The sequence below is a fragment of the Corvus kubaryi genome, unplaced genomic scaffold, assembly GCF_017639235.1.
Source record: "Corvus kubaryi isolate FWS band 111438036 unplaced genomic scaffold, C.kubaryi_AGA036_p1.0 37322, whole genome shotgun sequence".
Lineage (NCBI taxonomy): Eukaryota > Metazoa > Chordata > Aves > Passeriformes > Corvidae > Corvus > Corvus kubaryi.
The window spans coordinates 501,650-518,412 of record NW_024581101.1 but is presented as its reverse complement, the minus strand read 5'-3'; the positions used below and the strand labels follow the sequence as shown (position 1 = coordinate 518,412).

Genomic DNA, 16,763 nt, shown 5'->3' with positions numbered 1-16,763 from the left:
TGTCTAAATTATAACGTTCTAGCACCAGGCCAGCAAAATTGGTTAAATACGTAGTTAATTCCAAAACACTTTCATTGGAATATTTGGGGTGGAAAAGCAAACTAAGAGCCTCTGAAGTGATGTTCTGCCTCACAGTGAGCTGAATGTCTGGACCAGCGTGTGCCAAGATGATGCTCTTGCACAACACTGAGAGAAGGGAAAAATTATGCAGGTAGGGTTGTGTTGGTCCCAAAAATCGATGACAACTCACTTGTCTAAGCTAACTGCTGGCCTAGAGCATCTCACAGCTTCAGAGTGTGTTTTTGAAATCATCTTTCCATGTCACTGAGAAGTTACTCCTTCAGTTTTTTAGCCAGTATTGCTGTCATTCATTTTTTTTGCAAAGAAAACAGAGTATAAAACAAAAGTAATTTCACTATTTTTATTTCAAGTTGTTGGATTTTTATGTTTTGTAGCAGCTGTGCTGCTGGCATGGCAACACTGTTGTTGTGCAAGCTTGGAAAATAAGAAAGCCTGAGTTATCAGTGTCATTATAAATAGTTATTAAAGCTGACAGGATTTTAAATGTTGTTATTAACGTTCTTAATGTTAACTTGAGGGTAGAGTGAGAGAATGTAATGTAGCTCTGGCTGTCTGACAGCTGGTGGGAGCTCCCTGCAGGACTGTCCATGGTTGGAGGTCTCATCCTTCCTCAGCTATTCCTTGTCTTGGGAAGGAGTTGAAAAAGAATCTGGTTGCTTCTCTGAACTTCATCTGCTTGCACAGATCAGTTTATCTTGAGTTTTGGTGGTTTTGTGGTAGGCTGTGAACAAGGCATTGCACTTGATAGGCGTGTACTTTAGTGGTGATGTTTCTATCAGAAGAACGCATCCAGCTGCAATTGCCAGCAAGTTGGAAAAGGCTAAGAGTGTAACAATTCCCCTCACGTGAAACTCTGAAATGGGGTGGGTATGACAAGGTACAAACATAAAACCAGATTTTATTATGCCAAGAGCATGTCATTTTTACAAGAACATGATTTTACCTTCACCAGTCAATAGAAGTCAATAGATGTTACCCCAACAAATGTGATACGAAATGTTTGCATTAAGCCCTGCGTTGTTTGGTTTTCACTTAATTTTTGTGAATTGTGTGCAAATCTGTATTTTTAAGGAGCAAGTTCGATATGAATGTGAAGATTGGTGCCAAAACACATCTGTTAGCAGCTTTTAATGTTCACGTTTGACAAAGCGTATAAATATGGACAAATTGTAATTTACATGATGAAACCGCAGGGTGATAGATTGCTGCAGTGGCGTGGAATGCCATGGAAAGGAAATAAATTTCACAAGATGAAAGGAAGGGACTGGAGTGCATTTACTTCTATCAGAAGCTTTTACAGGGTATGTGCACTGCAGCTACTACTACCTGGGTTCAAATCTACCAGAGTAAATCCCCTCCAGCAAATAAAGCTTTCTTTGGTACTCTGCTTTATTAGAAAGGAGATTACTTGGTTTTGAGGGTCATTCTAGGGTACAGTTTGAATGAACTTGAGTTGCTTTCCAAGATAAACACAATGCCAGAACAAAGCATATCTGGGTTTACTGTTACATACAATGGCGTTTGAAGAGCTTGCACCTGGCATGGCAGGGCCAACATTAAAAGCTTGTGAAGAATTGCCAATGGAACACATGGCACATCCCACTGACAGACCTGGTCTGGACTGGGTACAGGCCCTGTGCCAGGGGTTAAGGTTCTCCTTGCAGTGATACTCAGCAGCTAAGCATTTATCACTGTTGTAAAGAGGTGTAATTGCTCATAGTCTTCCCCAAAACTCTCTCTTAGAGGTGATCTCTGATTGTGCCTTCCTGTCACTTTTTGACACCATAAAATGCCAATTTTATGAATTTGCCCATTGTCTTCCTCTTCACGTGCAACTGTATTGCACACTAACAGCTTCCCTGTGGTTTACATCCACTAGCAGGGCTTGGTTTGTCTTTTTCATCACCCGTTTGTGATCACCCTCTGCTCAGCTCGGTGCAGGACTCAAACCTATGTGGGGAAGGAAGCAAAACCTCATTTGCTTTTAAAATTGTTCCATGTCTTTGCTCAAACGACCTAATCCAATTGACCATCACATATTGCCTGCTGTGGAATGCCGGAAAGCAGCTTCAGCTTCCCCTGCATCTGCTGGGATTCGTAAAGATAACCCCTATGGAATATCAAAGCGGGGGATTGTGCAGGGCCACAGCCACTCGGTGCTCGTGGGGCGAGGTGGGAATCTAAGATGGGAAGGGGCCTCCTAGGTCACGGCTGTGCGGGTGGCTTTTTGCAGCATGCTGCCATGCAATCCCTTTCATAAAGCTGCAGCTCTCTGCAATAGGGTTGGGGAATCCTCCTGCTTCTCATTCCACTTCAAACTGCTCTAACACCTGGCTCATGCTATCAACATTTTCCTTATTTTTCTTCCCGAGGAGGATGCAGAGCACTCCTTTGAGGGCTAACAGTGCTAAGATGGCCAGGATCAACTGATAAGCCTCTGGACTTAGCATGGAAGATCACCTACTGCTGAGTGACACAGGAAGGGATTTTTATCAGAGAAACAACTAAGCTACTAAATTTGAGCATCCTTCAGAACTCTTGTCTCTGGGTGTGAGATGTTATTTAGTTCCCCCCACCACTTTTTTGTTGTGCAAGGACTGCACCATCTGGATAGCAGATGATACCTTTACATTTGTCTGTTTCCAGTTTTCCAACTATAAATCATCTGGTTTAGCTGGTTTCTGTTGCTTGAGCTCTTAGTATTTGAACCAGCTCTCTTTTAAAGCCATGTTGTCCCAATAGGGAGCTTTCTGCTGGGGCTCTTGCTCCCACTGTGCCTTCCAAATATATATATATAAAATATAAAATGTGTGTATGCTCCGAAGCATCTGAATCAGATTCCACAGCCACCACAAACAGCTTTCTACATGGATTCTCCTTTTCCTCAGCCAAACAGGCTCTTTGTGGACAAAAAAGAAGGGTAAAGTGCCATCTGATGAACATTGCTGGCCAGCAAAAATCCAGCTCTGAGCTACATCAGCTGCAGAAAATTGTCCTTCTGTCTCTCTAACCAGTTCACTTGCTTACTGAAGAGAAACCATGGTTTTTCTGGAGTTGTCAGAAACACAGCAGATCTTTATCTGTCATCTCCTTCCGTAAGAAAAGAGGGTTTAAAAATTTGCTGATGTTATTAACAAAGCCAGCCTGATTATGTAATGTTTTTTCTTTTCTGGTTTGTTAAAATCTGTTGCCTTCTAGTTTCATGGGCTGCCAACAAGTTTTTGCATGAGAAAATTAGGCTTAGTTTCTCCATAGTCCTTGCACTGAGATGGGCAATAGTAAGGTACTCAGCAAAAGTGTAGTACTGGATCTTCCTTATGTACATTCATCTCCACTTAGTCCTGTTGTCCTCTCTGCCATGAAGTCAGTTCCCAGACCTCCAGCAGATGACATATGAAGGCCATCCACATCTCCAGCTGTTTGTGTTGAGGGACTTCACTCTTTCTCAGGGATGTTGTGTGTCTCCTCCAGCACAGTCTTGGATCACAGCCTCTTTAGAGCAGTTCCCTAAGTGCTTTACAAAGAGTCTCAGGTGCATTGTTTGAAACATCAGAGACCACTTCTGTTTTGTCAGTGTATCTCTGATTGCATCTCAATTTTCTATTTTCATGTGTGGCTAGTTAACACTTAAACTTGCTCTTGAGGGAGCTTCTCTGTTCAACACTTCAGATGGACCCACCATGTGGTAGGGATGGAGCTAATGCTCCTTGGACTGACTGGATGGAAATGGTTTCAATGAATATTTTGAAGTTGGGCCAGAGAGTGAATCAAACATGAATGACCATGAGTCACTTTGGAAAACAGCCCTGTTGAGGGTTGGAAGCACCCCTGTCAGGGGTGACGTGCCTGTAGACAGCTCCGCTCACACGCCCAGCAGCTTCGAGGGTCCTCCCGGCTTGTCCTCAGCTGCAGGGTTGTAGCTGCCACCTCCTTTGGCTGTGGGGAATGGCATTACTGAGTGTGATGAGTACTGAGTATAAATGGACCTGGGTATCTGTCATGTAAATGCCGTGTTGAGGGACTTGAATGTGAGATAAAGAAGCTGATCTCTGTGCTGGGAGCCCTGCTGGGCAATTGTCCGGGAAGAGCCGCAGCCCCACCGAGGAGGAGAGTACGCTCCCAGTGGGTTTGGTACAGGGATCCTGTCAGACATACTGCATTGACATCCCACTTTTTCCCGATAAATCCCAGCATCATCATCTTCAGCATGTGTTTGCAGCAGGGCTCAGAGCCTTGTGTGACATCTTTTGACTTTGCTGCATTTTACTGCCTTCCCTGAACTTGAGTGCTGCCTGTCCCCTTGAGGTGCCTGTCCTTTCCTTGGGAGGAAGTCCACAACATACAGGGTGTACTGCATGGTGCAAATAATGTTTTGCAGAGATGGGGGCTGTCTGTGTCCCCTGGAGTGGCAGATACACCCAAGGAGGTGAGCCAGACCCCTTCATCTGTTCCTCAGATCTCTGGACCACGTAAGCAGGGACCAGATGGGGATGCCTGACCCCACTGCATCTCTTCTGCACAGCTCTGTCCCCTACATTTTGGGGTAAATGTGTGGGTTTTTTTGCTTTAGTGACCGAGGGCTGATTTTCTTGTCCTTTTTTCTTTTTCTCTCATAAAGGTGAACCCCACACCACAGGGTACACGAGCGCTGCTAAAAATGATGTACTGCCCACACTGCCAAGGTCTGGTATCAGTGAAGCCCTGCTACAACTACTGCTTTAATGTCATGAGAGGCTGCTTGGCCAACCAAGGGGACTTGGATGCCGAGTGGAATATCTTTATGGGTAAGGCAATGGGTTAAAACTGCGTGTAAGTCTACACTGGTACTATGTCCATCACCTGAATAGCTTTGTGAGTGGCTATGCTGAGCTATAGCAGCTTTTTCAGGGTATCTGTGATGGTTATCTTTTCCTTCCACACCTGTATACAGCACACCTTTTGCCATTCACATTAACCTCTAAATAAATGAGACTGTTGTGCCACTGACCTTTGTTGCAGCAAGGTTTGGGAGGATGGAGGTGCCATGGGCTTGTGGACTTGAAATGTTTCTTCTTGTTGGATCAAGCATGTGTGCAGGCTGTTTCTTCCATCGTCCTTATACCTTGTTGTCGCCATACAGCTGTCCTTCCTGAAGCCAGTTTTCTTCTTCAGCAGCCTGGGAGTCTCCTTGCCAGCCATGAAGAGCTTTGGGAAAAGCTGTAGGCCTGGATTTTACATTCAAAAATTGAATAGGACATGTCTGAATCTGTTTTTAAACAGCTCATTTGGCACTCAGCCACCATCCTTTTACAATGTCAGCAGGTCTTGTGTGACACTGTGTGAGTACTTTTGCCATCCTCTTCCTCCTGTCTGTTATTTCTGTTCTGTGCTTATACATGGTATCATTCAATACATGAAATTTAGACTGAAATGTTAAATTCTACCTTGGGTCAAGGCTCATCAGAATTGGCAGTGCATCAGATTTTGGGGCACAGGCAATAGATAATATTAAATGTTTTCATTTGTGCTCCTTTTCCAGGAGGTTTGATTTATCTGTGATCAAGCATCCTTTGGGAGCAGTCACTTCACTTGAGTTACGTGTGATGAAGTGCACATGTAAAGTATCTGCTGCTACTGAAAAGGCTGTGGTGCTCTTCCCATCCCACTCATGGAAAAAAAAGATTGTTAGAAAGAAAAGATTTCCCTTTCACTCAGTTGCAAGATTTCAAAAAAAGGGAAATTGCTGCTAGTTGACATTTCAGGCTACATTTATATCTTAGAACTTGTTTTCCTCTGTTCTGTGCACTGGATTTTCACTTTGCTGCCCGTGCCAACTGGATGTGTGTAGGGTGTTATTTTCAGAAGGCTTTCTTTTTGTGTGTGTTTATTCCATATTGGGAGCTAAATATGACACTAAATTGGGTTTCCAAGTCATTCTCTGGGACGCTGACACCCCACCCCCCCAGTCCTCCCAGCCATCTTTCTCATGAGAATCTTAAGTATTTCAACTGCAATTGTTGCTGAAATAGCTCAAAGCCAGGAGACTTGCAAACATCTAGTCCAAGTAGAAAAGAGGAATGCCATAAAAGGGAAGGGCATAGTGCCAGAAAACAGACAAAAGCACAAGCAGCTAATTGCTGTAGGTGGTATGCGGCTAAAAATGAACCTCAGGGGAAGCTGGCGAGCCCTGTCACACAAGACTGCTCAGGGACTGCATACAATAATTGAGATTATTAAACAGATCTAAATAAATACATGTGATTCCAGGTTGGAAGCAAAGCTTTCCTCTTGGAGTGCTTCCTCCCGAAAGGGCTTCTTGCCCACTTATTACTTAAGTATGGTATTAAGCTTTGTTACATTTATTGGTGGTATTTGCTTGGTTCTTGCACTCTGGGTTGATGGTTGCAGCAGAGTACAGATACAGCAAACTTAAGCTGTGCTTTCTCAGACAATTTAATAAGTGAACAGGTGCTGGTTATGTTCCAGGCTTTGGTTTCTCTCTCAATTTGCCACTCAAGACAAATTAAATTAAATATATCTGGTGTTTAGGGCAGAGCGTATGCCACAGATACCTTGTGTGTGTGTTTAAATAATTAAAGAAATAACAGCCAAAAAAATTCCCCCCAAACCATCGCACAAAATCCCCAAAACCCACCTCCGTGGGCTCAATATGATTTTGCATTGTGGGTTTAAATGCCAAGTTATGGCAATGATTTATTAGGAGTCGAAAGCAGATTTTGAACCTATCAAGTCATTTTAAGAATAGTTAAATCAGAGAACTCGTAGCAAGTGCTGCAAGTCTATATAAATGTGGGTGTATGTGAAATACGCATTTGTGTGTGCTAGTGGGTCTATAAGTAAGTCAATTATGTAAAGCTGGGATGTAAAGTTTGTAGGTTTTCTGAGACAAGGCGACTTTGCAATTCCTTATTTCTCCAAAGTACCATTTAAAGCTGAGGAGTATGAAATAATGACCGAATTGTACTCTTTTCTTCCCTTTAACTTTAATTATTTCTCCCTCTATTCCTGACACAATTGTACACCAATTAGACAGGGGTATACTTTGTTTCAAACTGGCTATTGGAGGGGTTGGAGCGTTCCTGAATGAACAGCGTTAATCTCCAGTGCCTTTTCATTATTTTTTTTCTCCACAAAGGTTTGCTCTGCTCAAAGATGTTGAATTCAGGCTCCATATACATATCTGGAGTACTACTTTGTGTGCAAAGAATTTTTTCCCCCCCCTAAAAAAAAAAAAATTGTTGTTAATGAATGGTCAAGGTCTTCCCCCTCCCTTTCTCCTTTTAAATCAGATCTTGGGGTTAAGACTGAAAACTGCCTTTTGTTCTTCAAGTCAGACAGTGAGGCTGAAGATGTGGGTTTCTGATTATTGGTGGCACAATGAGAAAGAATTGCTTTCCTTCATGAGAGCAAGGTGCTTTGTTGCAGAGGATTGTCTCAATGCCAGTAGCAAGGACAAATGTATGCAAGAGGAAAAGGGTCTTTAAGGGATGGTGGTAGATGGTGTGGATTGGTTGGGGTTTTTTTCACCTAAATCCACTTCTATCTCCTCATCACAGGGAAAAGAGACAGTCTTTGTCATGCTGTGTGTTTGTGATACATGGCCAGGGTACATGTTTTACTCTGCCAGAGTTGGGGTTTTTTGTGAAGCAAAGCTGAGCCATTTTTAAGCCATGTCTTATAAATATCAATTACTTTGCACGAGAGCTGGGGCAAATAATTGTTATTTATAATCAACTCCTCTCTCCTCCCCATAATGGAAAATCGTTTTCTGGGAGTTGCTCAGAAGGTTCATTCCTGGAACTGGAGCCTCCCCTCCTGTGGGCAGGAGTGCTGGCGGCACTCTGAACCCCAGCTAGCCTCAGTAACGTCAGGGCTGCCAGAGGGGACCACTGCTTGCCACGACTGCTGTGGGGACACCAGCCAGCTCCTGGTGTGAGGTAAAAGTTCGCAGGATGCCTCCAAAATCAAAGCTGTGCATGAGGCAGTGTCCCTCCACTCTCTGCCCCTGCTCCTCCCCACCCCTTTCTAATGAAAGTTTATTTCGTTTAGTGTTCCTTGCCAGTATCAATCCGAACTCCAATTATTACTTTCGTTATCTTTTCTCTGCCAGCTTTGGCAGCTGTGCTGGAGGCTGAATGCATTTTCTCTATTGGCGGTCAAAGCAAAGGCTGCATTCCTGGGCTGTGATACGTGGAACGCCATGGCACCCCTGCTAACAAAGGACCCAATTCGCTCTACATTCCCATGGTCTTGTGGATGTCCTGCCCGGCTCAAAGTTTACAAAGATGCCAAACAGCCAGAAGAATTGGGGTTTATGTTTCCTTTCAATCTTTCACAAACACTTTATTGATCTGTGGCCTTTCCTGGCCACTCAGAGAATTAAGTAGTTACAAAATGGAATGATTTTTCTTTTTTCTAAAAAAACCCCAAACAAACAAAAAACCAAGCAAAAACAAAAAAACAACAACAAAAAACCCAAAAAATGAAACAAAAAACCCCTGTTCATTTTGTGTGGTTTATTATCTGTGTATTCATAATATTTTTATTTTAAATGAGCTGCTTCCTGCACACTGCACCAGGATGTTCTTTATGCACGTGAAAAACCCCAAAAGCTTTGACAGTGATGAACACATTTAAGTTGTGCTCCACTTGTTTACAAAAGTCTCCATTTGGTAGCACATCAAAAGCATTTTTCTCTCCTCTGGCACAATGGTATATTCATGCTAGCAGTCATTACTCAGAGATTTGAAGCATCACTTTATTGGAGCCCACAACAATACAGTCTAAGACTCTTTGTTTCATTTGTTATTACCATCTCCTTTTTTTTTCCTTTTTTTTTCCCTTTTCTTTCCTTTTTTTTTTCCTTTTTTTTCCCCCTTTCTTTTTCCTTTCTTTTCCTTTTTTTTTTTCCTTTTTTCCTTTTATGCATTTAGTTCAGACCTGTTTGTAGTCCCTGACTGCAAAATTCTGGCCATGTCCTGAAAGAGCTCTGTCGTTGATGCTGGTGGTGTGTGCTTGCAGAGCGAGGGCCTTTCCTGGGGCCTCCAGCTCCACCCAGGGCTCAATCCCTCAATACCCACACCTTGGTGGAGCTGAATGAATGAGAGGGGGTTAACTAAGTGATAGTCCTTTAACTAGCAACCAGCACATCCTTAGAATATTAAGCTGTCTTTAAAAAGTGGATTTACAGGCTAGGAAGGCATCTGCAGTTCATGTTGGGGGTTATGGTGTTGGATTATTATTATAATTCTTGTGTTTTGTTGTATTTATTGATAATAATAACTTTACATACACAATTAGCTTAGTTGTATATTTTTCATCATCTGTAGTTTTTTTAAATGTAGTCTTATTTAACATGACTTGGGCTCTAAGGCAGAGCTATTACTAAATTGTTCAGTATGTGGAGTTTCTTTATAGGGCTTTAACAGATAGCCAGAGTCCACAGAAGTTTTCTGTTTGTGCAAAGTACCTTCTGCACTTAGGAGGAGGATGAATGTCGTGAGAAAGACTAATAGGCTGAGTGTGAAATGCCTATTTCTCTTTAATGGAAGGGACCAGACATATCTTAGGAGCAGGGAGGAGCTCCTTGGGGCCAGAGGGGCTGTTGTGTCCTTGTCACTCAGGCTAGGAAAATTTGAAGAATTACATGCAACTGGGAAAAGACGAATTTGTGGCGCAGAACATCATGAGGTAATTCAGGAGAGGAGACCAGCAAGTGCTTTGGGGTTGAGGGACCACAGTGAAAGCTAACAGTAAATTAAGGTGGTGGGTGAAAGAGACCAGTGCCAGGTGTATTCCTGGAGGCACCTTGTGGGGGAGAACCAGAGAGGGCTTAGATGCAGTGTAGGGTAAAAGCCTTAATGCCAGTAATAATTTCCCAGAGGAAATAGTGGATGTCCAGTAGCTGCTGTGTTTAATGATGCATTTGATGAGGACATGCATGTCAGCACAGAAGGAGTGACCCAGTGTTGGCTGAGGGACTTTCCATCTCCCCTTGCACAGAGATGTGCCAAATACATCATGAGTGCACAGCATTCACCCTGCTCTCACACAGACTCCCTCCCTTGTGCAAATTGTCCATGTAATGCTAGGAGGTGCAATCCCTTGGCTTCCCCAGGCAGGAAAAAACCTGTAGCTGCCCATAAAGAAAAGATGATATCAAGGATTTTCTTGGACCCTTGCATATTTGGTGCCTTATGCTCAAGACCAGCATGACGAGCCAATGGCTTTGAAAGCAGTCTTGAAAAACAAATGACACAAGGCAACCTTTAATAAATGAGCATGGAAAGGAGGGTGTTAGTAATGCTTGTTCTGATGGGAGGAGCTGATTACAGGCCGCTGTTGGCAGGCTGTGATGGCTTTTGATGTACATAAGCCTGTGGTTTGGTGCTGGCAGCCTGTAAGTGCCTGGTGAAGTTGTAGGCTCTGGGAACGGAGCAAAATGCTTCCTGGAGATGTGCACTGGTCAGAGGTGATACTGCAGTGGTTAATGTCCATGTGCTCAAACTGTTATCCTTGTTACCTCTTATTCCTAAAGCTCCTCCATTACAAACCTTTGTTTTTCTCTCTCTGTGTTAGATTCAATGCTGCTGGTAGCCGAGAGGCTGGAGGGACCTTTCAACATTGAGTCAGTCATGGACCCCATTGACGTAAAAATTTCAGATGCCATCATGAACATGCAGGAGAACAGCATGCAGGTGTCTCAGAAGGTAAATGGGCCAAGAGGACACTTGGGATTTATTTATTTAATGTGTTTTATTTCCCTATTCTTGTCAATATGTTTTTTCTTGAATGCCCTTTCAAGTATATATATAAAGCTGACGTATTATTTTGGGCAGGAGCTGGGTTGGAGCCTGGAAAAGGGAGGCTCTTGTGACCTTTAATTTCATAAACTCTTTTCCTTCTCTCCCTTAGGTTTTCCAGGGATGTGGCCAGCCAAAAACACTTGCCCAAGGCCGGACTGCTCGCTCTGTCTCTGAAAGTGGTTTTAGTGCTCGTTTCAGACCCTACAACCCAGAGGAGCGACCAACAACAGCTGCTGGCACAAGCTTGGACCGACTGGTGAGTGCCTGGTCCTGCTGGTGCCACACAGGTGCTTCATACCCAGGCACCACAGTGTATAATTTTCCATTTTTAATTGATATGGTTTCTTAGTATTCCTTGGCTGTCTTAAAACTCTCTTAAGGAGTGTAATCTGCCCATGTCTCTAGACGTTAATTACCTCAATGGTTCTATGTCAGAGAAGTGCCTATGTTAAAAGCTTGGCTTATGAATAATACGTGTTTGAGGAGCAGTGTTTAATTTTGTATTAAAAAAGCAAATCAACCATCAAAACTTACAGCTGAAGATCTGGCCTGTACACATCTGTTGCAATAAAAAATATCTTCCCAACTTTACTTTTACTGAGCATTTGGTATTCTGGATTATGTCTTGTGTTTCTTTTTTTCTTTTATTTAATAGGTTACTGATGTGAAAGAGAAGCTGAAACAAGCCAAAAAATTTTGGTCATCTCTCCCTGGCAATATTTGCAATGATGAAAAGATGTCTGTAGGCACTGTCAATGAGAATGAGTGCTGGAACGGGAGCGCCAAGAGCAGGTTTGGCGATGCTGCTGCCACTGGTTAACCCTCTCCCTTTCACCCCAAACTTACCCTGTGTCCTGGCCCCTCTCCATGAGCCCTTTTCTCATACAGGAGTGATCCTAGCTCACCCAAGACAGGCTTTCATTTTTGTAGATGGGAGAGCTGGAATGTTAACACCAAAGCGTTGTCCAAGCTCTGCGTGGGGGTTCCTTTTACAGAAGGGAACAGAGTGTAGGTACCCAAATACGGCGTCTCTCCTTGGACTTAAGCCCCTTACTAATTGTTCACGGATTTGTACTAAATCCTGTATCACAGCCACAGAGCAGGGGTGCCTGTGTTGTCTGACAGCGCTGTTGCCCCAGTGGCCCCAGCTGGTGTTTCCACCAGGAACTGGTTTCTTTGTTGAGCAAGGGCAGGGGTGATGGAGGATGGAGACCTTCTCCACTGCTGAGGTCTGTGGCACAAGGGGGCCAGTGGTTTCATTCACACTTTTTATGGAAAAAGGAGTTACAAAACTCTTTTTTTTTTTTAATCTTGTAAGGAAGAAATTGCCAACACATGAGTAAGCCAAAGTTTTTCTGTCATATGGTTTATGTAGCTGGTCAACTTGTATTTTGGAAATAAAAGTTTCTCTTTTTTTTTTCCCCTCTTTGCTTACTGAGGAAATAAGCACAATCCAAGATATTCTGTTAAAAAAAAAAAAAGAAAAAAAAGCAGTTGTCTGGGGTTTTCCAGCAGTTTTTCTAAGTAATAGCAGTTTTTGCCCTTGATAGTTTTGGGCTTCAGGACAAACCCATACCTCATAACTTTTGCACTGTTTTGTGTGTGCTCTGCCATGCTTGGCTAGGGCAATGTTTTGGGTCTGTGTGACAAGAAAAGGTTCTGCCTCCTGAAGTGTTGTTTATCAGCAGCTTCTAGGGACTTTTCACAGCAGTTACCCCCAGTGTGTGCAAGGGCACCAGTATCGAGGGGAGATGGAGACTTGGCAGCACTGGGCGAGGTGACAGGGAAGGCTGGATTATCCTATGTGGGTTGGGCAAGATAATTTGCTTTACTATTTTCTACATGACTCCAATAAGCTAAAAGTTCAGTAGTTTTCCACACTTTTGTCTCAGACTTCTTTGAAACATATAATATTGATCACCAATAATAACAAAACTGTCACCACCAATAATCATCATCATTGTCACTCCCATATATAGGACAGGGTTTGAGCATGCTTTTCAGATGTATGCTTACAGCTCACTGCCTGGTCTCCAGGATCAGTAGACTGTGCTAAAAGCTTTTCTCTCTTTTGTGATACTGATGCTGGCATCATAACTAAGAAAAGTAATGTTTTCTTCTGTTAAACTAGTGTTTCTAGCAAGTCAGGTAATTGGAGGAAAGAGAAATGTGTCCTATCCCTGCTGTATAAGATGATACTCCAAATACCTGTGTCAGGAAATGTATTCTGTTGGGTTTTGTTGCTCAGTCTCTCTTTTAAACCAGGAGGCTGCACACGTGCTCAGATCTGAGCATGTACACCTTCTGAAGCCAAGCATCTTGGCTCTCCCGTTCTCTGATGTGGGGGGCTACAGGATCTCATCTTCAGCATCACAGATGTTTCTCCTGCTGGGGTTATTTTCTTTTCAAGTTGGGGAGAAAATTGTCATTCCCCTGTCTTTGTGGCACAGAGTAAATGAAAACAGTGCTTCATTCCACCTGCTGCAGAAATTGCAGGGAAGGGAGATGGGGTAAGAAGTTGGTGAAGGGCTGTGTGAGGTTTAGCACGTGGAAAGATGCTGTTGGTCTCAGAGTATCACCCAGACTGAAAGCAGAGGTGGCATTGCAGAGTTCCCATGCTGTCATCCTTGAGCAGGGTACCCTGGCAAGCTGCAGCTCTGGTACCAGCAGGAATGGTTTCTTTTCAGGTATGACTTTGCAGTGACTGGAAATGGCTTAGCAAGTCAAGTGAATAACCCAGAGGTTGAAGTCGATATTACCAAGCCAGACATGGTGATTCGCCAGCAAATCATGGCTCTGCGGGTAATGACCAACAAGCTGAAGAATGCCTACAGTGGGAACGATGTCGACTTCATTGACATAAGTATGTTTGCTGTTGTTTGCCTTTTGCTTTTTCTTTTTTCTCTTTTAATTGGATTTCATGCTAACACGGGTAGCTGGCTAAGCTTCAGCTGTGGGTAAGCGTGTTAGTAAAGAGGGTGGGAGCCAGCCTCTCTGATAGGCTGTGTGAGGAGGGGTGTTCCCATGAACCCATAGAACGGTTTGGGTTAGAAGGGACCTTTAAAGATCATCTAGTCCAGCACCCCTGCAATGAGCTGAGACATCATCTACTACATCAGGCTGCTCAGGGCCCCATCCAACCAGCCTGACCTTGAGTGTTTCCAGAGATGGGGAACCTACTGTCTCTCTGGGCAACCTATGCCGGCGTTTCACCACCCTTATCATAAAACCATTTCTTCTTTATATCAAATCTAAATCTACCTTCTTTTAGTTTAAAACCATTACCCTATGTCTTACTGCAACAATCCCAGCTCTCTCAGTCTGTCCTCATAGGAAAGGTGTTCCAGCTGCTGAGCATTTCTGTGTTCTCCTCTGGACTCCCTCCAGCAGATCCTTCCTATGCTGGGGGCCCCAGAGCTGGATGCAGAACTCCATGTGGGGTCTCATGAGTGGAGTAGAGGGGGTGAATCGCCTCACTTGACCTGCTGGTCACAGTGCTTTTGGTGCAGCCCAGGATGTCATTGGCTTTCTGGGCTGCGAGCACACATTGCCCAGGTGTGATGTCTGCACACAGAAGTCACATTAACATGGGGATCCATGCTTACTTCTCATGAACACCAAAACAGCCACACTCTTGCCTTTTCTCCCTGCTGTCTTGCACAGTCAGCAGAGGAGGACAGCAGGTGTGTTTGTTTCCCCAGGTGAGGAAAGCAGCGGGGAGGAGAGCGGCAGCGGCTGTGAGCTCCAGCAGTGCTCCCCAGAATTCGAGTTCAACGCCACTGAGGTCACTGGGAACTCCAGCAAGAGCGATAAGACCGTGAACACTTCTGCTGCCACCAGAAGCGGTCTATCACAAGCAGCCTTGCTCCTTAACATTTTGTTCTTGGCCATGCAAAGACAATGGAGATAATTGTGCAGCATAGGGGGAGGGGAAAAGACTTTTATTATCAGAGGTAGAAGGCACCTGCTTTCACTTTTATACCATCTAGAGACTGCTTTTTAAGTTAATGGACAACAGTGTACAGTTTTTACTATGTTGCCACTGGTTTTAAGATACTGATTTTTTTTTTTCCCCCTTGCTATCCTGGGAATAACAGGAACGGGAACTACAAGTCTCTCCCGTTCACGAAGAGTGGATGTTAGAGGTGGATAACAAAAATGTATATACAAGCCTGTAGTTAGCTCAACATTTGTGTCTTTATCACTTCATTTTTGTGTTTTTCTTCTACTGTACTTCTTATGAAAACAAAAACCCCAAGGTCTTCTCTTGGCCTGTAACAAGTATGTGTTTCTGAAATGAGAAATATCTGTACAGAAGCAGGTTTTATTTATCATGTTATCTTATGAGGAAAAAATAATTGCCCAAAAAGCAGAAAATGTTTCATGTAGTTAACTTCCCATTTATCCACATTATGTTAGTTGCCTTATCTGGAGAGAAGTGGAAGTCATTTGTCTTTATTATGCGCTAAAACAGAAGGTGAAGGCAGAGCTGCTCATCATGCCAAGGGCCCCATTTGCATAGGGCATCCATGCCAGGAGCAGGTTGTGCTTGCTTTACAGGAGGTTTGGTTAAATTGGAAGGGACTACAGAGAATTCCCATTCTGCAGATGCTGAGAAGAGTTGTCATTTGTTCCCTGGGATCCTTGCAATTAGCTGTAACTCCTGTGGGTCAGTTCCCAACTTGCATCCCCCATGGGAATGAGGCATTAAACTTGTTCGGTTGGAAACAACTTGTCGTCTCACAGATCCAAATGCCAACATGTGTCTTGTCTGCACATTTGTTAGGTGAATGCTGGATTGATTTTTTAATGGTTTTGGTTCTGGTTTTAAGAAATCCTGTGTGGGAGGGCAGGTGGGGAGGGGTTGGGTTTGTTTTTATGAGTTTTGTTTCCTCTCTGATGGGGGCAAAAGAGAAGGAGCAGGCACTGTTGCACGTACATGGGAGCAGGAGCTGGCAGGGCTGGAGATGCCTCATTTTGGGTGTGTTTGGCTGGGAGCTGATGCCCAGCACCTGTAGCTTTTTGGCACTACCTGAGACACCTTCCTCTCTCTACCTGTGCTGTTGGAGTTGGAACAATGTTATGGTGAACAGCAACTCATTAATAAAAGAAATGTATATTTTTAAGAAAAGAGATTAAATAATTTTTAAAAGAGTTTAGCGAAAGCAAAGTCTTTGGAAAGACTCAAAATTATTCTGCATGTCTCTTCCTGCTTTGGGAAGCCTTTAGGTCTGGCTGGACACTGGGATCTGGCCAGGAGAGCAATCCAGAGAGAAAAGGTTTGCTCTATTCCACCCTTGTGTCATAAAGAATAATTTTCTATTTTTATATTGGAGCATTAATTACTTGTTAGCTCAGGGTCAGCATTATACTCAACTTTATTTTCACACCAAATTTCTGCAAAGCTATAAAGACAGAGTATTCTTGGCTGGTAAAAATAATCTTGGAGGTTTAATTTTACTAGAAGTAGCCAGTTATTTATTAAAACATGATTATAGTAGAGTTAGGGATATTCTGGCTAGATTATTTTTCTTTAGAAAATAAATCATGGAACCATAAAATTGAAAAAATTACAAATTTATGTGTGGGAAAAAATGGATTGTAAATAGCTAAGTTGCCTTGCGAGGAATTGGAAAATGTGCTGATACTTAGAAACTACCTCAGTTCTGAGGAATTTCCTTTCTAGCTTTGAGTGCTATTGCATTTACGTGGTAGAAGTGAATCTGGTCTCCAATATGTAGCTGAAAGAGTTATCCCTATAGACCTTGTTAGATTGTTTTTAATTTAGAGGGTTGAACTACATCCAGCTGTTTTCTTTCAGCTAAGTTCCCTAACAAAGAGAATTTCTGAATTAAATATTGCTGATGGTTTCCATGA

General features: G+C 43.3%; 1 protein-coding gene across 5 annotated transcripts in view; it reads left to right on the top strand.

Annotated features, from left to right (window-relative positions):
- Positions 1 to 16,763, top strand: part of GPC4 (glypican 4) — a 233,684-nt gene extending 216,921 nt beyond the window's left edge. For all 5 annotated transcript variants that reach the window (XM_042029140.1, XM_042029142.1, XM_042029141.1 and 2 more), the window contains 6 exons: positions 4,700 to 4,865; positions 10,660 to 10,790; positions 10,996 to 11,142; positions 11,542 to 11,678; positions 13,574 to 13,749; positions 14,588 to 16,763. In XM_042029140.1, the coding sequence (XP_041885074.1) occupies positions 4,700 to 4,865; positions 10,660 to 10,790; positions 10,996 to 11,142; positions 11,542 to 11,678; positions 13,574 to 13,749; positions 14,588 to 14,796 (966 nt within the window). In that variant the 3' untranslated portion in view covers positions 14,797 to 16,763. The remainder of the gene's footprint in view (positions 1 to 4,699; positions 4,866 to 10,659; positions 10,791 to 10,995; positions 11,143 to 11,541; positions 11,679 to 13,573; positions 13,750 to 14,587) is intronic.